Source organism: Haemaphysalis longicornis, unplaced genomic scaffold (assembly GCF_048455015.1).
Source record: "Haemaphysalis longicornis isolate Haplotype H1 unplaced genomic scaffold, Haemaphysalis longicornis Haplotype H1 scaffold_3, whole genome shotgun sequence".
NCBI classification, from domain to species: domain Eukaryota; kingdom Metazoa; phylum Arthropoda; class Arachnida; order Ixodida; family Ixodidae; genus Haemaphysalis; species Haemaphysalis longicornis.
In genome coordinates, this window is record NW_027526335.1 from 231,895,923 (window position 1) to 231,918,620 (window position 22,698).

Below are 22,698 nucleotides of genomic sequence, written 5' to 3' on the forward strand. Positions count from 1 at the left end.
TACTTTACATAATCAAATATCCGCATTTTACACATCTCCCCCACAAAATGAAGTCGAAAATTCAGAGTAAAGCCCGGAAAGAAAGACGGAAGTACGAATAAAAAAAAAGGCTCGGTAAAAGGACCAACCATGCAACGCCTTGCATTTGCACGAAAATGCAAAATTGATGGGGAGAGCGCATTAAAAATCACTATTTATTTTATTACTTCCTCAAATTCCCTCTAGAGAGAGAGAACAAGCTTTATTCTACGCAGGAGCTAGGCCCATTTCATAATTTGCCGGGTCCACATAGTGCGGAAGAATGTTCGCGCGGATCCCGTTCGCAGAGAGCTTCGTGGGCAGCCTGGATTTTTCACTGTCGGCGAGGGAAACAACCAGAGCTCCCCGGATGGTGCAGGAGATGGCGGGGTGCAGTCCCAGTAAGAATTATGGATGGATGGGTAGGAGAAACAGGTGGGACAGGAAGTATGGCTAGGACGGCGATGGCGCGATTTTCACTACTAACCTCTCCCGGTCTAAACATATCAATTCAGTCTGCACCAAATCTCTTAAAAAACTTGGTTACCTAAGACTCTCAGAACATTCCCACAGGAAACTAAATTACTAATGTACAAAACACTAATTCGACCACTTCTTGATTATGCCTTTATCGTTTGGTGTCCGTATAAAAAGGAGAAATCAAACAAATTGAATCCGTGCAAAAAAAAGCAATCCATTTCATTTGTCGCCGCTATGAACGTAATTTTTCGCCTACATCAGCCCTTATAACTTTAAACCTTGCCTCACTCTCTACGCGACGCGATATTGACTAGCTAAAATTCTTGCATGGTATCGTTCACTCAGTTAACCGCCTTTCCGATAACAGCTAACCGATAACAGTATGCTATGCCAACCACAACTCGAAATAATCTTGCCCTAAACCTCACCTCATTTCATGCACGCACCAATGTATTCAAATTTAGTTTTTTTTTTTTTAAACAACAGATCAGGGGAATTTACTGCCGGGTGAGATTAGGAGCGCATCGGTAAATCAATTTCAGCTTTTTCTTGAAAGTTGTGTCTAATAATTAGTTCCTTTCTTTGTTGTGTTGGTGTGTGCGCCGCGTCCTGCAGTGCCCACTCATTAGATGTATAACGACGATTCGGTGTACATTGGCATCTACAGGATCGGGATTTTGTTCTCAATGGAATTGTCATGTGTGTACGTGTGTATATTTTATTCTCTTGTTCCCTGAAGTGATGTATTTCTAATCGCTGCTCTGTATTTCAACCACTCCTGATATAGCCCTAAAGGGCTGCAGGATGTGAAAATAAATAAAATAAATAGAGATCCCGTGAAGAATGTGATGCACGGGAGTGAAGGGGTTTGAGCCTGCCGAATGAGGCGCGAAGCCTCACGAGTGAGACACGGGCGGGATGCTGGATACAGGGTGAGTGATAGGCGCTGGGCGCGTAAAGCGTGAACCGCCTAGGTCGAGATTGCACGCGATTATGCGCGTGGGCGTTGCGCGTGCTTTTTTTTTTCACACCCGCGTCAACGATTACGCATGTGCGGCGGCTTCTGCCTCGGTCACAAAATGACGCGCGACGCACGCGGCAGTGGGAGGAGCATGACGACTTCGCCAATGGGCAGGCGCGCGTCCCGTGGCGGCAGTTTTGAAGCTCTTGGGAAAGCCGCCTGGCCCCTCCGGAGATGTTTAGGCTTACCAGGGTGACGAATATTTCACGGGCGTTTTCCCTAGACGTGGGTATGGATGCCTTAAAGGGACAGACAAATTTTAAATGCAGAGCATTTCAGTAACTCACGATGTCACCCTCGTTGACGTTCGTAGTCCGCACCCCTCCCCCTACACTATATAAAAAAAAATACTATCCGGCGCCTGGTTTCGATCCCTCGACCCTGCAGGCGGAACGCAATGTACATGGTGCTCTACCCACTGCGCCACAAAGCCGACACAGAATGGGAGGCTACGAACGCGCCTTATATCCTTGACTCATTCAAACTACTCAAGAAGCTGCTGATACAACGCATTCACTACCACCAACTCCCCAAACACTAAACGTTAACGCAATACACCCACCCCCTATGCGACGCATTTACTCGAGTCCCCCTCGCGGGGAGATGGGACCGCCAAACACAACGCGTTGTGGACTGCGCAGTAAGGTGCCGGCACGTGCGAGAACCGCTCGCGCTGTTCGTTCCAGGCAGGGGGCGCGCGAGCACTGCGAAGGCGGGAAATTTGAACTGCTTTGGACAAACCTCCGTTCAATTCATCAAGAAAGAAGTGAGACAGGGAGGCGAAGAGCGTGATGGGTAGTAGCAGTAAGCGGATAACGGTGCCACAGGCCGTTATGGCGAATCACTGCTCTGCATTTTTGTCAACTATATTTTCTCTATCCCAAATGAAAGCCAGCGTTTTAAATAGCCATGTAACTACAAGAAATTTATAAACGAATTGGCGGAAATAATTTTAATTTGGCACCAAACTTTCCGCAATCGGAAGGGTGGCAGCTCGTAGTGTAGAAACTTGACACTACAATATGTGTTCCGGTCACGTGACCTGCAAACCTAGCAGCTATACTGGGACTGCTGAAACGTTCATTCACTTAGTGAAAACCTTTGGACACAAGTATTTGTATAAGTTTAAATTGTATACGTATTTTTTAACATTATTTTGAAAATTTTTAAGACACGCCACCCAACGCCGCTGGGTTGCTCTCAGTGTGGCTAACTGAGCCTCTATGCCCAGAATCAACGGCAGCGTTCAGTAAACAGACCCAGTGAAGGAGCTTTGACGATTCTGCATAAGTCAGGGGCATTTCTTCTGCCGAAATATTCGATTTCAGTTTAGAAATCGGCCAACGGCAGCTTTAAAAAAATAAAAGAGGACGCGCCCGGGGAAATCGAACTGCCTACCTCCACAACGTGAAGCCAGATTCTACCGATCGTCCATCCACTCAGATGGCGCCTTCGCGCAAAATAAACTACTGATTTTAAAAAACACAGAAAGGAATAAGAATGCCTGCGATTCACACTTTTTTAGCTGGGGACAAGTTTTTAAATATCGCTTTTCATCTCGCATACAGACAAAAGTATGTTGCCGCGCTACTGTATGTCATGGTTGCCAGCAAGATTTTTGGGAGGACACAAACGGCTCGTAGGTCTAAAAATTTTAATTTAGAAACTTCCAGGCCGTTATCAACAAAACCTTTTCTCGTTAAGGTGCTTTAAGAGATGTCCTTTCATTTATAGAGAACACGTACCCAAAAAATCGGTTGTCTGTCCCTTTAAAGTGCCGTTTTCGCCCACATTATCAGCTCCTTTACCACACCAGCCACTTCCTTTGTGCCTCGAGTGGCATTTTAAAGAGCGGTTGAAAGCGGTCGCTGGAGCTACCCACACCACTCCAAGGCCGGTGACGCAGCCATGTGGCCGCCGCCTGCCGCGCCGCGCGCACTGTGCGGGTGGTACCGAAGGGGCGTCAGCGCGCATGTGGCGGTCGCGGCGCGTTTTCCCTTGCAGAAACACTCCACGTGGTTTTAAGTGAGAACGTTGCGGAGTACTAACCGTCGGCGGGCGGTACAGGTCTGGCCGTGACATGGGCCGCCCCGTGAAAGGTACTCGAATTAGATGGTTTGCTCGGGTGTGCCCTTCCATGCCAGCGGGGCCAGGAACCCAAACCAGTGTGAAACGTGGACGAGGATTGGAAGTGACGAAGTCAGTTGTGCGTGCGTGGGTCTCATGGCGAGCCAAATTACGGAGAGCTGATTGGAAGTCGTCCACGTTTATATATTTACTGGCCTGGGGGCAGATACGGTGGAGTATCGTGTTTATTGCAAGGGCAATGGCGTATTCTTCGAGGGAGGTTGAACCAGGCGGAGAAAGAAAAGAAACCCAGGCACTGCCTGAAGAGGGGGGCTGCATTCGTCAAGACTGCTATATATTCCGAGTTCCAAAAGTGCGGCTCTGGGGCCGTAGGTGGGTACTCCCTTAGCGACACGGTAAGGCCTCGAGGAGGGACGAAAGCTGAGAAGACGGAGGTTGCAAGTACGGAAAATTGTGTATAGTATATGGGACATTGCAAACGCGTACATGATGTGGGACTGGTGGTGTTTGAGCAGTCCAGCCCTTCAGTGGGCGACTTGGAGGAGGAGATGTGAAAATTGGGAGATCTGATCGTGGAGTGTCCGCAGAGTCGGGACAAAGCTGCCCCCATAATATAAGGTGAGAGCGAGAACCCGGGGGGTATTAACGTGCGGTATTCGGGTGCCAAAAGTTTCTACCTAAGGAACAAAGCGGTGCGGTGCCACCACACACTTGTTACTGACGACGAGGGGAGCGTATTTTGAAAACAAATTCCTTGCGAGGGGTACTACATGAGGGGGTCAACCTTCGGAAAATGCGTTCGATGGCTGTTTAAGAAGGTTTTATTTTCAGCTGAAAAGACATTAGCCGAAAACCGGGAGTCGTTCTAGAGGTCACACTGGAAAGAACAGCTGAGGCAGCCTAATTATCTCGACACGAGCTAAGCGTTCGCGAACCGGCTGCTTCTGTGTGTCTGTTCTTCATCGCCGAGCCCAAGTGGTACGATGCACAATGACGGCGATTATAATCGTAGCTTGACGATGGGCATATACCCACTGCGGAGGAATGACTGGTTGTGGGTACGTTCCTCCTGGCAGGGTACCTTGATAAGCTTGCGGCTGGCTATACACTATACTACAGCTGATTTGAAATTTGTTGCACTGGAGTCGGTGGGAACGTTCTAGTGTTTGGCTGCTTTCATGAAGAAGTAATGAAGATGCGGAGATGTGTAGCAATGAGGCCGGCCTACATGTGAAATTTCACATGTCCTTTCACATGACATGGCACATGACATGACAACTCGGATTTTTTTAAAAAGCCGTGTTGATTCCCGTTTAAATAAGTATTATAGTTGGTTAAAAACTTTATCGCATGAGCGTAAATTACGTGTTCTATTTGCTTAGAACATATACCGGTGACATATGTAGGTCGGGACGATGATGAATCTTTTTTTAGGCCTCTAGCCATCTTCTTAACTGTTCAGACGCGCGGCACCACTCCAGATGACAGTGACTGCGAAAATATATGCGGCAAAATGACTATTTTGATGTTTTTGTGTTTTTGAGTACTTTAGAGGCCTCTTGGCCAAACCAGCACATCAGGTGATATTGATGATTTTCAGGATACCGCTTGGTTAGAAACTTAAAGGAGTACTGACACGAAATTTTTATGTTACGTTTTTTTCGCTGCTATGCGTGCCTACCAGCCCACTAATCATAGAATGACAGATTAGACGGTCGAGCGCAGCGTAAACATTCATTTACGGCGACGTTTATTCGTGCCAGTTTCGGTTTCGACTGAAAAACGCCGAGCGGCCGCCATGACAGCATGTATAACATGACGTCACCATTCTTGCCGTATCGCTGCCTCTCTGGAAGCGCGCGTGAGCAAGCGCACGCGCGCGCCCAGACCGGCCGAGGTTTTCGCCGTCCCCACAGGCCCGGGCAGCATGACGTCAGTCCCAAAACCATGACGTGTACACACGCCCGAGCAGCGCGCGCCAACCACAGCCAGCGCGTCGGCTTCGTCACGGGAGCCCCGACGTCGGCAGTTTGGGGCACGTAGCAGATGATGTCACGTCGGCCCGCTCTGGGCTTTCTCGTGCGGGCGGAGATTAAAATGGATTTTAAATATGTTTCGCTGAACGGTTGCTGCTGAAACTTGCTGGGAGATATCTCCTGATAAAAAGGAAGCATTTTACATAGTTATCTCAGCTTTGAAATTTCGTGACAGTACTCCTTTAAGCCCGACATGACATCTGGTTTAGTTCTTTGAAAAGAGGTCACCGTCGCGCTCCTGAGTGAAACTGGAACAAAATAGCATTCAGTGCTGACGCAAAGACTTGGTCAGGCATGCGGAAATTTTTTTCTTCACATGCCGATATGGGCTTGCGGGGCTTATGATTAATTGCAATCCTAGGCAAGGCTCTTGAATTGAAAACGCGCTTTGTTTTAACAGCGGGGAGTTAAAATGCTTTCTGCTTTGCGGTACTTGGGCCAAACATGGTGGGAATAATTCTTTTTGGCAGTCGGGAACACTGCTTTCTTTTCAAGCTATGCTTGTACTGTCTGACCTGCGCCATTGCTCACGCCGAAACGGCTTGTGGCAAAGCCAACTTTATCCACGTGGTCTTCGGGCGCAGCTCTCGTTCGCCATTCGCAGCTGGCGCGCGTGCGGGTGCACAAGTTTCGGGTTATATTACGCCACAATGTAATCCAATGAGCGCAGTCGGTCTCATTACTCCAGGTGCGGCCACTCGCTTTTATGGGCAGTTCACCCTATAGCGAGGCATGAGTAGGCCGCGCGTGTTTCGCTACGTAGAAGAGCGGGCAGCCATTAAAGGACGTAAAAGTTCCCGATAACTTTGGAAGAATCATCTACAATAATGTACACCAAACATTTTCGTTCGGGTACGCCTCAGCGATACGAATGGGTTCATTTTGGTCGATCGATAGCTTTGCGTTTTCATTTCGGTGATTGCGTTTTGATTTTGGGAGAAGCGTTTTCGCTTGGCGGTAATTGCGTTTCCACTTTGGTTGGTTATTTTTGTTGATGTTGAAGTGTTTCAGTCTGCTATTAAAATACGGAGATGATGGTAGTTCAGGTTTTGTAGCGTAAATGCGGCTGGTCGAGCGGAATTTCCAGATGCCAAAGAAGACACAAAGCAAAAATAAAACTTATAAAAGTGAACTGATGAAATCAAAAGTACGCATCATATAGATCTCCCACACAACACGGAGACGGAAAAAATAAAATTTCCGGAACAGAACAACGAACTTCACGAATAAAATATGTGAAAACCGCCCAACCGTGTGACGCCCTAAATTTTGACAAAAACGCATATATCCGCAATTACTGGATTTATTCGATATAATTGCGTAAATTGAGATAACTGGTTAGACAACATTTAAAAAAACTGCAACTTTCAACAAATAGCAAACTAAACAATTATAGAAGTACATTTACAAAAAAAAACTCGAAAACCTTACTTGCCGAAGAACAACATCAAGATTCATTCATTCATTCCTCTGTATTTCCTTTTTCACAGGAGGAGGCGAGACAAAAAGCTGTTTGAACAGCTTGACGGGGCCCCGACCCCTTTTTCGTTGACAGCTTAGCGGAGGAGCTTAGGTTGACACGCACAATTTCAAAAACATATTGCATACTACCACTTCATGCAATAACACAGAAAGTGAGGTTCTTTCACTTAACAACAACAACAACAGCATAAACAACAACACAGAAAAAGTACAAAATTCACAACTTGTGCTCACAAAACCATCTGGTGTTAAGGTTTGCATTACATATGGGGTCAAATGTTTCTTTTACTAGCTTATTTAACAGAACAGGCGATGTGTACCGTAAAGATTGTTGAGCATAAGCGTGTGGCGTCGGAATTATGCATCTCTCCATGTGACGTGTTTGTGGAACATGGGTGTTTTGTTTAGCTAGTTTAGCTAGCGAGGTTAGGACGTTTTCATTGCGCTGTACAAATCGTTTGTAGGTTACCAACAGCCTATAATTATACAAAGAGTACACTGGAAGAATGTCGTACTTCAAAAAAAGGTTTTTAGTGGGATGAAGGAAGTGAACGTTAGCTATGTAGCGAGCAGCTCTTTTTTGTAATAGCTGCAGCTTTGACAAATCAGACACGCCCGTCTTGCACCACACAAGGCTGTAGTAAGAAAACAACGAGAATACCAAAGAGTTGTACAATAGAATCTTCACTTTTACAGGACAACTATGCCTCATTCGAACAATAATACCAACAGCAGATGACGCTTTTCATTGTACATACTGAATGTGTTCGTTCCAGGTTAAATGTTTTGAAAAAATTACTCCAAGGATTTTTGCAGAATAGACAACCTCTATCAGCTACTGCCTAAGTTTACACTTCTTGGAGCTACTTGTTTTCCTTTAGGGGAATACACGACAACCTTAGTTTTTTTTTCGTATTTATGCGAAGGTGGTTCGCGCCCGCCTAACTCTCTAAGTCAAGCAGTATTTTATTGCTTTGTATCTCTAATTCTTTTTCCGATTTGCCTGTAGCAAAAACTGTAGTATCGTCGGCGTAAGAAACAAAAGTTGCATTATTAGTGCAATTGACAATATCATTAATATAAATAGAGAACAAAAGTGGCCCTAAAATACTCGATGCGCTACGCGATTTCATTCGGACATTAATGCACCAACGTTCATAGCGCAAATTGTGCCCAGAAGTCCTCGGATTTGTGTTTTCTTCAGATGAAGTTTGCTGCTGTTACGAAGAACCAATTAACATGCCTTCAGAAAGTATCACTGGTGGTTAGAGAAAGCGGTTGTGCTATGCATTTTGGGACTTGTAAAAACAAAAGATCGGCTCGAAAGTCCCTTCCTGATCGTTTGCTGCTTTCGTGAGTTGTACTCAAGAAAAGATTTTGCTGCACCAACTGCAGCTGTTACGCCAGCTCGCCCACAGCAAGCTCTTGCTGCTTACGTGAGTTGCGATGCATTCGTCCACTTCGCGTCTCAATTTCTCCTGTGTATCGGGGTTGACGGCCAGGAAGTAGACGCAAAGGGCCAAGGTTGAAGACGTGGTGTCTTGACCTCCGAGGAAGAAGAGGATGCACTGAGCCAGGGCTTCGTCTTCCGTCAATCCTGGAAACAGACAAGCGACACAATCAGGACACAGAGAATCTTTCATCCTATAGGAGACCACCAAGCATATTGCCGCGAACTAGGCATTGGGTTTGTTTGTTTATTTTTTTTTTAGTGCCCGGCCACGCCCGGCTGCGTTATCTGTGTCCCAAGCGAAGCGCGTGTTCCAGTCTTTATTTTTATGCCGCACGGGTTATCTCATTCTGATAAGAAGAACGTTTCGTCCTAACGTCACTAGCCTCGAGTAATCTTCTTCGATCTAAAATATTCTAGATGTAAATCGACGGTTCGAGAAACACTGGCGCCGGAAGATAAAAGCCTGCAGAGCAGATGCCGCGGTATTCCGATCGCCGACGCTCGCTTGCGTACGTCACTTTGCTGACTGTTGCTTCGCCGCCAGTGTATTCTTTGAGTTGTTAGGGGAGCACAGGTTCGCTCCAATAAACTTGTTTTCCTTGAAGATAACTGCGTCGTCTTTGGCATCGTGACAATATGGTATCCAAAGGCGGTGCATCTCGCATAATCTGAACACAATGCACGGGCTGTGTGAAACAACATCAGCACACAGAGACAAGGCGGCGGTGCTAAAGGTGTAATTAAGCAAGGCCTTCGACCGTGTCGATCACGAATTTATTTTTGGGCTGCTTAAAACTTGCAAAGTCGGGGAACGTCTTCTGAAGTACGTCGCCATTTGCTACAGGAAGGTGTCAATGCAACTTGTCATTAACGGACAAACAACGGATAAGATACTCGTCAACAGGTCAATGCGACAAGGATGTCCACTGTCACCGATACTTTTAACACTTTACCTTCAACCTCTCTGTGGATCCATTCTTAACGACAATACGGTCGGTGGCGTCAGCCTGGCAGACGAGACCGTGAAAGTGCTCGCCTATGCGATTGATCTGACACTCTAGTGTGCATCCAAGGAGGAGATCCGCAAAGCGATGCAACATGTGTCGGAATTCTGCCATGTGTCTGGTGCGAAAGTGAATCGTGACAAGTGTTCTGGGGCATGGCTGGGTAATTGGGACGCCACGCCAGCGAGCTGCTTGGACATACAGTGGTCTGACCAAGTCGGCACGTATCTGGGCGTTTGCTTTGACACCACCAATCTGCCAAATGGACAAAACACCATCAGTGTAAACGGACTGGCAGCAAAAGTTCGCGCGTGGCATGGGAGAATCAAACCACTTGGAAATCGTGCGTTTGCGTGCAATACAGCTTTCCTGCTGTTTGGTTTGTTGCGCAAGTGATACCATGCCTACCAGACGATGTGAATCGAGTCCATGGATTCTTTGCCATGTTTATTTGGGAGTCTCGCTTTGACCGAATGAGGAGGAGTAACCTGTAAGTTGAGCGAAAGGTGAACTGGGATTGGTCAATGTTGAGGTAAACCTCAAAGTTCTGAGGTGCCTTTTTTTCGCAGGCATATTAGGCCTTTAATGTGAACTCATTTGCTAAGCTGGGCTCTGCGTTTTTGAAAGAATGGGTGGAAGATGCGGGTGCAGGACCAAGGTCACGAGTGCCCAGGTTTTACAGGGACCCAGGAACAGGCGGTGCTGTTTTTCGAACAGAGGTTCTCACGTCACTACTTAATGGAAGTGAAAAAAAAAACACTACACTGGGACACGATTTACATGCTTTTTTCAGCTCCACTCTACCGGTCACGAATGGACAGTGCATTAGTGTCATACGCCTTGAAACGTTTACCACGGCTTCCTGTTAAGGTCGCCGTCAAGAATTTTTTGATAAGATTTCACGTGGGAGTTCTACCGGTGAAGCCATGGCTGTGATCTCTGCCCTCACCCAGAGTCCCTTCAGCACGTGTTCCTCTTTTGCATGCAGCACATTTCTGACATGAGGTAAGATCAGCACTTAAAATTTCTCTGTACCCAACTTGGAAGGATGTCAAGTTTCTTACAAGTAAGGAATACAGAGATGACAAATGTGCGGAAATTGTCCCGCTGTTGGAATTTTATCCAATTTGGCGGTCTCGCACGGACCACGTCCTTTGTTTGGAAGGAGCAAAGTAGTATTCACTCTCTTATTGTAGCCCGACCACTTCCCCGCAATATGCACCTCACATACCACTCCAAGCGCAGGAAACAACGAGCCCGCGCCCTGCACAAGAAGTATAAAAATGATCCGCAAATCGTGTACCTCGATGCAGCAAAGTATAGACGCAAGGAGGCTTCTACTGCAATCGCCGTTCAAAATTACCCCAACACCAGCATGCTCGATTCCGTAACAGTCCGGACGCCCATCCCAGAACCGGCGAAAGAGGGAGCAATAGCGCTCGCCCTTTCACTCACCCCCACACCCGCAACAATCATTACAGATTTTAAAACTGCTCTCCAAAATTTTGTCGCTGGATGCATATCCCCAGTGGCACTCAAACGTTTGCTCAGATACCCACCGCAGTCCTTAATGCAACTGATCTGGACCCTCGCGCATTCTGTGCTCCAGGGAAACGAGGCGGCCCATGACCTAGCCAGAGGATATACTATCCGGGCTGGGAGGAACCCGTATCCTTTCCACGGAGCCCGGTCCGCGCGGCACCGTCTGATCGGTTTTCATGATATTACCACCTACTACCTCCTATCCCACCGGATCTATCCTCTGGCGGACAAATCGCTCACATTAAGCAAAATCACGTCTGGTCTGGCGCCAACTCCAGACGGGAGTCTTTCCCAGTCTGGCCACCATGACGCAAGTCCATCCCAGCCTTTATCCAACCTCGGCGTGCCCCTTATGTGGCGCCCATGCCAACTTGACCCACATCATTTGGGCATGTGGGAGGCCTCGCTTCGCAGCCCCGACCCGGACCTGCAGGTCCGCCTGGTCAAGAGGGCGGAAGAGGTCGCCGGAAGGCACCAGCCAACGGCCACCACGGAACCACCAACCTAAGTCAAGGAGAAGACGTCCAGGAGGTGGCGGGTCTTCAGCCCGTTACCTGCCACCACCATTCGGACTTCGATTCTCCTCGAGACCCTTCCTCAAAATAAAGTTTATCTCTCTCTTTCTCTCTTTCTCCACGTGAACGGATTCTTCGGCGCATTTGCTTACACCAGCTCTCTGTTAAAAAGTGCAGACAACGAGCAATTCACCAAGTGGAAAGTAATGAACCAACGAACAGCCGACGAATTAAATGCAACAGCGTAGTTTGTGGGTCTTGGCAGTATTTTTGGAGTTGTTATTGTGTTTTTGTTATTTATGGTTTGATCTTTAGGTTTGGTTGGGGGGAGGGGGTAAGTGTGTATTATTGCAACGGCCGTGAATCCCGCAGACCATAGGAAGTTTTTACATGTGCGTGTTTTTGAAGTGTGTATGGAATGTTTGCAGTTGACGAAGCGTCTTCCTTTCTCGAGGGCATGAATGTAATGGTTGTGCGATAAGTCTACCTACCTCCTTAACATGGTTTACTTGAGCAAACCAATGCGCATTGCCACGCTTAATGTCAGAGGATTTTCGGATCGGAGACGTCAAGATCAGGTGTACCGAGTCGTGACAGATGAGGATTTGGACATCGTGGCCTTGCAAGAGACCATGGTTGGTAGGGAAGACCAGACGGATCGTATGGTGCGGCCCTTTATTGCGCGCTATGATGTCTGCTTGTCGCATGCGGTCGGATTTTTGCGGCTTGGGCACTTTTAACTCGGAGAAGTTTAAGGACCGCTCCAAAGACGGTCACCGCCTCGGAAAAGAGGCGGTATATTGTATGCGACTTCGAGCTGGGTTCCAAATGTATTGCGCGTAATGTGTGTCTACGGGCAAGCCAATACAGCCAAAATGGAGCCTTTTGTTGAAGAAATGCGTGCATGGTGCGAGACGAAACGGCTCTTAATTTTCGTGGGTGATTACAATTATGTTTGCTCAGCACGCGACAAAAGCAGCACGACCAATTTCAGAGACGCCAGTACGGCGGTACTGAATGAGGTTTTAGCCGGCTGCGCCCTGGTAGATGCAGGTGATAGCATGAGCAACGCAGGCACCGTTCGCTAAACACACTTTCAGGGCAATAGTCATGCGCGGCTCTACAAGGTATATCTTTCCGTAGAACTCATACCTAACTGTGAAAACTACGAAGTGACCCCCGTTTCATTTAGCGACCATTGTCCAGTGTCGTTAACGCTAGGCAGGGCCGCTAAACGTGGAAACGCGTTCTCCTGGGATCTGTGGAAATTGACTAATAAACTCCTACAAGATAATAGATTCGTCGTAGCGGTTGGCGCAAGGGCACGGGCCTCTTTTAGTAGCCCAGATGTGACGAACCTCATTCGGAAGTGGAAGCGGTTCATACAAGAGGTTATGCTGAAAGCCCTTGAACGTTCTTCCGCAATGAAGAATGACGACAAAAAGAAGCCACGCTTCGCAGTAATCTAGACGCTGTTATTAAAGAAGAATGTAAACCTTTCGGGATGTGCAGAGATGACATACGTGATATTAAAGCACAGCTCGAGCTATCATCCAAGAGCAAGTATCATGGCGCGCTTGTCCGCGCAAGAACAGAAAAGATGCTGCTAGGGGAGGCGCCGACCAAAAGAGCGTTATGCTCCGAGAAAAAGTACGCTCGCAGAAATGCGATAACGCAAATAGAAAGCGACGAAGCCAGCATTGAACGCTGTTTTTGTAACTTTTATGATAAGCTGTTTGAACGATGTGCTATTGATGTCGTCGCATTTAAAGATGGATTTATGAGCTATTAGATTTGAATTTGAATTTGAAAGTTATTAGCTTTGTTTTGCGCTGTTGCAGTTGCCGAAACACGGAATTTTGTGTTTTTACCGTGTGTTTTTTTCTTGGCGACGAGATGTCTAAAAACCAGTCTGCGAATGACAGGGACTATCAAAATGAAATTCGTGAACTACGAACGGAACTCAAAGAGATAAAGGATAGCATGACTTTCTTTAACAAGACATTCGAAGACATAAAGAAGGAGTTCTTTACTGCGCAAGAAGAAAGGGATGCAATGAAGAAAGAAAATTCCGAGTTGCGGCTGAAATGCGATGAAAGCGATAACATGATACGGGAGCTTAAGCACAGACTTGTGCCGTGTGAGCAGTATTCGCGTCGACCCAACATTGAAATAAGAGGGCTCGTAGAAACAGACGGCGAAAACGTAACTGACTTAGTGATGAAAATCAGTGACGCAGTGGGCGAAGCCGTTAGGTGCGACGAAATAGAAGCCTGCCACCGTGTGCCCACTCGAGAAGCTGGCAAAAGTACTGTTGTCGTGCAGTTCAAAAGCAGGGAAAAAAGGGACGCTCTTCTTGAGATGGCACGAAAAAAGTGCGTCAAAAATAGCCACGTTGGAATATAAAAGTGAAGGGCAAATCTATCTAAACGACCACTTATGCCCAACCCTGAAACTCCTCCTCTCCCTGGCTCTGGCAAGAAAACGCGAGTTCAAATGGCGGTTTGTGTGGACACGAAACGAAGAAGTTTTTGCACGGAAAATGGAATCAGCCAATCTCGTCCGCATCGAATCCGAAAATGACCTGCGGAAGATCGTTTAAGCTGAACACATTTGGCTTGACAGTTTTAGATTCTCTTGACCAGAAGCATGCAGTATCAGGAATACTGCTTACCTTCAGACGTCATAGCGCCCGAACCCAATAGAAACACTTTAGCTGCCATTCACATAAATGCCCGCTCTCTCTCTCCTAAGCAAGACCAAATAAAAATACTTTTTTTGCGAATTCAAATTTAATTTCAATGTAATCATGTTCTCCGAAACTTGGTACCACAGTGACAGCGACATGCTGTCCCTAAATGATTATAATCACTACTTTTTATATCGCACTGCGGTGCGCGGAGGGGGAGTCGCAATGCATGTTACGCGACGCATGTCCTCTGAACTGCTGCCCGAGTTCACGCAGATTACTGCAACTCTGGCGGTTTGGAACTTCGCATAGGCAATAAAAACATTTCTGGTCTTTTGTTAGCCGAAAGTTTTAACAAGCATTTTGTGAACATGGTGAAACCTTTCGATAAACCTTGCGAGGGTCCGCTTAGCTATGGATGTGATGAGTCTATTTTTCTTCGACCTACAGAAGAAGCAGAAATATGCCAGACATTCAACAGCCTGAAAAACAGTTCTTCCACGGACATTGATAGCATCCAAATTAAACCTGTTAAATATGTCATTGATCTTATTGCTCCATGCCTCGCACACATATTTAACCTTGTTCTGGAGTCGGGATGTTTTCCAGATACTATGAAAATAGCGAAGGTTTCTGTAATTTATAAGGGAGGGGACAAAAATGAAATGAATAACTAACGGCGAATTTCCATACTTTCAGTGTTTTACAAGGGGTTAGAGAAAGTAATTTTATTCCGTATCAATAATTTTTTTAGTAAACACTCTATACTCGCATTAAGCCAACACGGATTCCGTCAGGGAAAGTTCACTCAGACGGCCCTTTTAACAATGAAAGAACTGATCATAAAAAATATTGAACGCAACAAGATCACGCTTGGTATATTCATAGACTACAGTAAAGCTTTTGACTACCTAAATCGTAACATATTGCTTCATAAGTTGTATGCGTATGGTGTTCGCGGTGTTGCACATGCTCGGTTTTGTAATCAGATGCAGTGTGTTGCAATTGAAAACTTTGTTTCATCGCTGAGCAAAATATGTTCCGGTGTACCACACGGGAGTGTTTTAGGTCCCTTTCTTTTCAATGTTTACGTCAACGACATTGTTAAACCTGACTCAAGTGTTGATTTTATCCTTTATGCAGATGACACAAGCCTCTTTATTTCAGGGCCAGATGCAAGTGATGTAGCAACTGGCAGCAAAATGTCTGTCAGAACTATCCAGATGGTCTAACTCAAATGGTTTAAAAATAAATACGCAGAAAACAACAGCTCTAATGTTCAGGGCCAGGAACAAACAGGCAATGTTGAATAAGCAGCTGACACTTGCGTCTGCCCCTATAGAAATTGTCAGCAGACACATGATTCTTGGGGTAACTTTTTGTAATGATATGACCTGGACATGCCATGTGCAGTCTGTAGAAAAATCTTTATCATCTTCGTCGGGAGCGCTAGCTAGATGCCGCCATTTTTCCCCAACAAAAGCCAAGCTGCAAATTTATCATGCCCTATTCCCTTCGCACGTCAATGACTGCACACTTGTTTGGTGCACGACTACAGATAAAAATACAAACGCAATTCACCTTTTGCAAAAGAAAGCACTGCGTAGTATGGCCAATGTCCCGTTTGCGCACACGACAAAGCCGCTGTTTACAGGTTATAATACCCCTTCCGCGAACATACGAGTTTCGCCTGCTTTATTCTTTTTTGTTCTCAAACCAGAGCTTCAAATCATTTTTTCACTCAGTATCTGGGTTATCCAAAAATTTTACGGATGTACGCACTAGATGCAATGACAACTGGCTTGTACCCCGCCGACGCACTGACTATGTACTGCAATCACTCGCATACTCATTACCTCTTCTGCTTAATACGTGGGAAAAAAATGTGTTGATATTGGAATTGTTACCCGGAAACAACTGGTGTAATACTTTTTAGACAACTAGTTGTGAACAAATAATTTGTAGACATGCTTTTTTCTGGTGAGTGCCGCTTTTTATGTTTGAGCATACGATTTTATGCTACTTTTTATTGCAAGTACTTTAGGATGTAAATAGGCCATTTTACGCAGTACTTTTTATCGTCAACATGTTGTCGTCCAAGGGTCGTCAGGCACCCTCAAGCAGTACACAACTGCTTTTCGCCTGATGTAACCCCAACCTTGTGTTGAAACAAATAAGCCTATGATTTGATTTAATTTGAGCTTGTTGCCATGCCTAGACAAAGAGATATCAGCACTGCTCGAAACAGACATAACGGAGAATGAAGTAAGAAAAGCTATTCGCCCCGAGCGCGAACACAGTCGGCCCCTGGCGGCGGTGGGACGAACCGCTCCTAGTGTGGATGGCGCTCTCGCGTCGTCTGCTTTTTCACGTTGCGTGCGGCGCAAGACGCGTGCTGCACACGACAAAACAATCAATATGTGTGCTCGTTTGGCAGTAAGAAATGACATAGTTACCTCTGCTTGCGCATTTCCTCTAGAAACGCAATAATCAGCGGCCGTTGTGGGTTAATGCGCAGATTTATTTCCACGAAACATATCCGCCCTGGTCACCGCTTGAGTGTGAAACGTGTTATAAACATTGCTTTCACACATTGCACCTTTCTTATTGTTGAGTGCAGTCGTCTGCCGTTTCGGGAACGTCGAAGGGTGCTTTTTGAAGGTGGCGTGGAGATTATTTAAAGGATAAAAGATTAGTACGCTAAACGGGTAAGAAGCGACAAGACCTGTGCATACGCTTTTAAATTCCACACCCTTGTAAAATTCCGCTGTGTCCTTATAGAAAGAAGAAAGCAACAAAAACATTTACACTGCACACGACCCGTGCGCTATCACCCATAGATTACCGGACACGTATTTTACACCCGCAAGCGCCTGTGTGATCGGTGTCCTTCCCGTACCTTTTCTAAAATAAATACCATTTTTGGACAGTCGTTGTTTACACTGAGGAGGAGGAATAAACATTTATTCAACTGTATCGAGTTGCTAATTTTACGTATTATTTAAATTACGTTTCTATGGATGCGCAAGAGTATTTAGGGGGGATTTTTCGGTAAAATTGAGCAGGTGTGAGTTTGCGTCTGTCATGTGGCATTTCGTGTGTCATTTTCATATATATCATTTTCAAATCCTACATGAATCACCTTGTCCAGAAACGTGTCTCACTCAGCATAACCAAATGCCTAATATGGTCATGTCTGAACCTCTTAAGGTGGACCTAAGTTTAAAGAAAGAGGAGAAAACGCGTAATATAATGCACGTTGTTGCCCACATGTGTGAGGGGTGTGTGCCATGACTCGCTGTTTTTTTAATTTTTTAATTTTTTCCCACAATGCTTGCTTTTAATACAATTTTGAAAAAGTCGAGCCACAATTCCTGGACAATCCCCAACCAAAGGGGGGTTAAACAGTTTTGAGAATACATACTGCTTTTTCACCGCTACAGAACACAACGCCTAGTGTAGTTAGGACTCCCCCCCCCACCTTCCTTCCCGAAAAAAAAAACGAAATGCACAGAATTTCATTTTTTAACCAATCCTCAAGAATTAAATGCCAAGACAAAGGGATATTCACTTTACAAAACAAGGTAGTTACCGGGAACCCGTTGCGCTGATTCCCAACGAGAAATAAAAAAGGAAATGTTTTACTACATCTGCAACAGCGCAACTTCATTTATTGCCATCTTTGGGGTTCGTAAGCGACCTTATACGCAAGAATGCAAACACATCTCTCTGTTGCAGGCGCCTGTTAGATTTTAAAAGGAACGGAAATGGTCAACAGAGCAGCCGTAACAGAAAATTTGTGCTCACTGTGAGGTCCCAGAAGCTTGGTTTGCACACCGTAAACCTGCTTGTCACTTTGCGAAAACCTAGCTAAACATGAGATGTTCATTGTACTGCGTGCGTTCACAATTCAATTCGCGAATTCACTTGCGACGAAAGCCGTGAATAAGTGATCCGTAACCGTTATTCATCAAACCTTCTTTCAGAGTCGCTAAAATTTCATTTAAAAGACCCTTTAGTGCGGTTACATTTACATCTCTGCGCTGATCAAAATTCAGTAATTTCATGTTGCCTTTTGAACACACAAAAAATATCGTAAGCTCTTAGAAAGAGTTTCGGGGCAGTTAAGTAGTGTTACCATTTCAGGGCATCCCACAAATGCAAGAATGTGTCATGCTACCAGTGAAAGCGATTGAGATTGCCGTTGTAAACTGAATTTCAGAGATCGAGGCTTCCTGATTTGTTTCTATTTATTTATTTATTATTATTTGTTTCTTCCTGATTTGTTTCGATTGAAGGCTCAAAGCCATAGTCTGGAAAGATCGAGCTTGCTACGAACCACAGTGTACACGTTTATTGTCACAATTACGGCCATTCTGATATTCCCGATGAGTCGTCGCTTTTTTTGGCGTAGTAATGAAAATTGACTGCCGCTTCCATGCTATACATTGAACGTTGAGGAACCGAACTACAGCATACCACTCTTGTTTGCACCTTTCGTGCGCTCATACGGCGGGAAAAAGGCACGAAGCGCGCCCACAGTGTGCATTCTTACGGGCCGCTCAGCGGAGCATCCACACTAGCAGGGCGACGCTGTCGCCACCTACATGTCGAGCTCGCGGCGAATAGAAGAGTTCACCCCAGGAAAGACGCCTGGCACCGATGGGCTAAGCGCGGCATTCTATAAAAAGTTTAGAGTGTGCCTAAGTCCGGTGTTGTGTATACTATAGATGGTATTCATTGTAAAGTTTAGCGGACGCCGCCGAAAACCGAATGGACGCGGAGGAGGCGGAGGCGGCGGCCGGGGGAGGTGGTGCGGCGGCACCCGAGGACACGTTGGCGGAGCCCGGCTGCTCCCACGCAGGAGAGGTCGACCTCCCTAAACGACCCAGCGCCGGTGACACATGTGCTCGACGTGAAAAGTGAGGAGTGTGTTGGGGCGGGTTCGACGAACACCGCCTTAACTCGTGAAGTGCGTGACGCAGGTGATGGCGATGGAGACGACGCAGAAGCCACCGCCAAGCGGCCGCGGAAGGAGGAGGAGGAGGAGGAGGAGGTAAACTTTATTTAGTCAAGCTCTGTTACGGGGACGTGGTGGCCGCAGGCTTTAGCCTGGCGGCGACAATGGCAGCCCGATTCGTAAGGGAGGCTTGAACCTCCGGATCAGAGCTGCCCAGCGCCCTCTCCCAGTGCTCGTCGCAGGTGATGGAGGGAAAAGGATCATTGGGACAAGCCCACATGGTGTGGGATAAGGTGGCGGGAATGCCGCATGATGGGCAGTTCGGGGAGGGAAATAAGGACGGATGAATGCGATGGAGCAGCGCGCGACAGGGGAGGCTGCCTGTCTGAAGAAGGCGCCACGTGCGTTCTGGCACGTTGGCGAGACTGACGTGAGCAGGGGGATATACACGGCGGGCGAGGCGGAAATGTGTCGCTATGTCGTGATAGCTGAGTAGGCTATCTCTGGCTGATCTGGCACCGTGCGAGGGGACGAGGCTGGGGCCGGCTCGGAAAGTGAACCCTCGAGCAGCAGAATGGGCCGCCTCATTACCTCCTAGCCCGGCATGAGCAGGGGTCCAGATCAGTTCTACTGAGGTGGAGGGGGGATTTTGACCGCGGAAGGAGGAAGACAAGCGCGAGGACTCTGGTGACTCCGGTAACGTCAAAGCGACTGTGGGCGGGGTTATGCTGAGGCGCCCAAGCTTCAAGCCAAAGCCCAACTCCACGCCTTACGACAGAGGACCTGCGGCGGGGAAGGCTCCGTAAGCGAAACGTTTGCTGTTTTTAGGGAGGTCTTTCAATGAGCGTTATGGCACGGACAACACTTTTTCTTTTTTTGAGGGGTAGAAAAGGGGGCGGGGCCAGTGTTCCTGAAACGTGTGTGTAATAGTGTGCTACTTGCCTTCATCTTCCATTCATGCGGTGTTCATTTCATCATTTGCGTTGTGCCACCCTTAATGTACGCTGTCTTTCTGGGCGCAAACGTCAGAGTCAATTGCACAGACTCATCAGCGAAAGGGAGTTAAGCGTCGGAGCCTTCCAGGAGACGAAACTAGAGACCGAGCAAAGCACAGAAAGGATGGTGGGAGTGTTCAGTTCAAGTTATGAAGTCAGTGTCAGCCATGCCGTCGGCTTATCGGCTGGTTGTCTCATTTTAATACGTCCGAGTAGCGGCGCAGTAGGGCAAGACGTGACGTCCAGTTTATCTGGGTGCTTTATTTGTGATTTTATTTTAGCCTCTAAAGAATGGCGTACTGTTTGTGTCTACGCGACGACAAAAGCGGATGAAAATAAAGTGTTTTTCGAAGTATTATGGGCGTTGCTTGACACAGAACGGGTTCTCGTGTTAATGGAAATTTTAATTGTGTGTGTTCGGCTCGCGATAAATCTACTTGTACTCCTTATCGCAACGGAAGCACGATTGCATTGAATGGTATCGCGGCAGAGTTTGGTTTGGAAGATGTGGGGGATGCATCGGAATGTAAGACGCTGATACAGTTCATCCACTTTCAAGGCACAAGCCACGCAAGATTAGACCGAGCATATATATCGTTAGAACTTCTGCCGGAGTGCTCGGAGTATAGTGTTACACCCGTGTCATTCAGCGACCATTGCCTAGTGTCATTCTAGATTGGAAAGCGAAAAGATAAAAAGACGTTCAACTGGGACTTATGGAAAAGGAACAGCCTACTGTTGAAGGATGAAGAATTTGTAAAAGAAGTAACGAAAATGATTAGGAATCTTGAACTGTGCCGCTGAGTTGGAGAACTTCAAAGCATAAATTAAGATGACAGCACTGGAAAGGACAACTCCTTTAAATTATGAGAAAAGAAAAAAGGAAGTCCTGCTTAGAGGAAACCTGGAGACGTTTACTGCACTAGAGTGCAAGTCACCTGGACTGTTCAAGGACGACATTAAAACTTTGAAACATCAGATAGAGGCTATAGAACAAGAAACATATTATGGCGCGATAGTGCGAGCCAGTGCGGAAAAGTTCATATTAGGGGAATTCCCTACAAAGAGAGCACTTAGCTCTGAAAAGAGATACGCCACCCGCTACTTCATTGCGGAAATAGAGTATAACGGGCAAGTTCATGATGAGCAACAAGCAATTAGCAATGCTTTTTGTGAGTTTTATGATGCTTTGTTTTCGTGCCAACTTGTAAACTCAGACGGGTTTAAGGACAATTTTTTAAGATTCTTGTCGACGATAGATGACGAGGTAAAACAAAATTTAGAAGTACCAATTACAGTGGAAGAGGTTAGGAAGGCTACCTACATATTAAGTCCGCGAAAGTCTCCAGGCCCCGACGGGTTGTGCACGGCGTTTTACAAAGCTTTTCGCAATGACCTAAGTCCAGTGTTATGTGACCTGTACACATAAGTCTACACACTGGAAAGACTGCCCCCCTCGTCCTCACAATCGCACACTGTTCTCATACCCAAAACAGACGTAAAAGAAGAGCTCAGAAAAGTTACTGTGTATAGGCCGATATCTTTAGGGAATGTAGATTATAATACATTATTGAAAGTATTAGCAAAGAGGTTACAGAGGGTGATAATATACAGAGAACGTGTGGAATAAAAGGATGGTCTATAACTAGTAATACACACATAGCACGGAGCATTCTCGTGTGTTTTGACGGCATGAATGAGGTTGTAGCCATGCTAAAAATAGACCTTGGGAAGGCCTTTGATAAGGTCTCTCATCAGCTAGTTTATACTATTTTGGAAAAAGTAAACCCAGGGAAAGTAATAACGGAGGGCGTAAGACTGGCGTATAAGGAGTGTTCAACAAGGCTGGTAACAAGTCAGTGAGCCGTCCAATAAATGTAAACGTTCAGTATGGTAAGGATGCCCGCTGCCCCCTTTGCTCTTTTGTTTGTACATCGAGTTGTTTTGGGCTAGCATAATAAACAGCAATACTATCCATTGTTTCCAGTTGGAGGCATGCGAGGTATGTGTATTGGCATGCGCGGACGACATCGCTTTGTTTTGTCGTGACAGAAAAAGCATTAGTAGTGCAGTTGCGTTGCTTAAGAAGTTTTGTGAGTATACTGGGAGATTTGTAAATTGGTGCAAGTGCTTGGGATTCTGGCACGGCAAGTGGGAAACATATTTTTGTTCGCGAAGCTTTGGTACGTTTTGCAAGTCAACCACTGTTCTCGAGCCAAAGTTCAGCGTCTGCATCGCATTTGTGCTGTTTTTGTTTGGGGCTCGTCCTGGGAAAGGACAAGTAGTACGAATCTTTTTCGAAGAGTACGTGAAAACGGTTTATCGCTCTCGAATCTTTTTTTTTTAGACAAGTTGTGAATCGTTTTTATTTCTCGCGCGAGGTAAAGGACCCCTTCCTACGCACTTTTATTCAAG

The 22,698-nt window shown here is 46.3% G+C and overlaps 1 protein-coding gene across 1 annotated transcript in view; it reads right to left on the bottom strand.

Moving 5' to 3' along the window:
* The window catches only part of LOC144176046 (cytochrome P450 3A24-like), a 148,008-nt gene that overhangs the window by 19,625 nt on the left and 105,685 nt on the right, over positions 1-22,698 (bottom strand). The window contains exon 11 of the mRNA XM_077705166.1: positions 8,562-8,722. Within this exon, the coding sequence (XP_077561292.1) occupies positions 8,562-8,722 (161 nt within the window). The remainder of the gene's footprint in view (positions 1-8,561; positions 8,723-22,698) is intronic.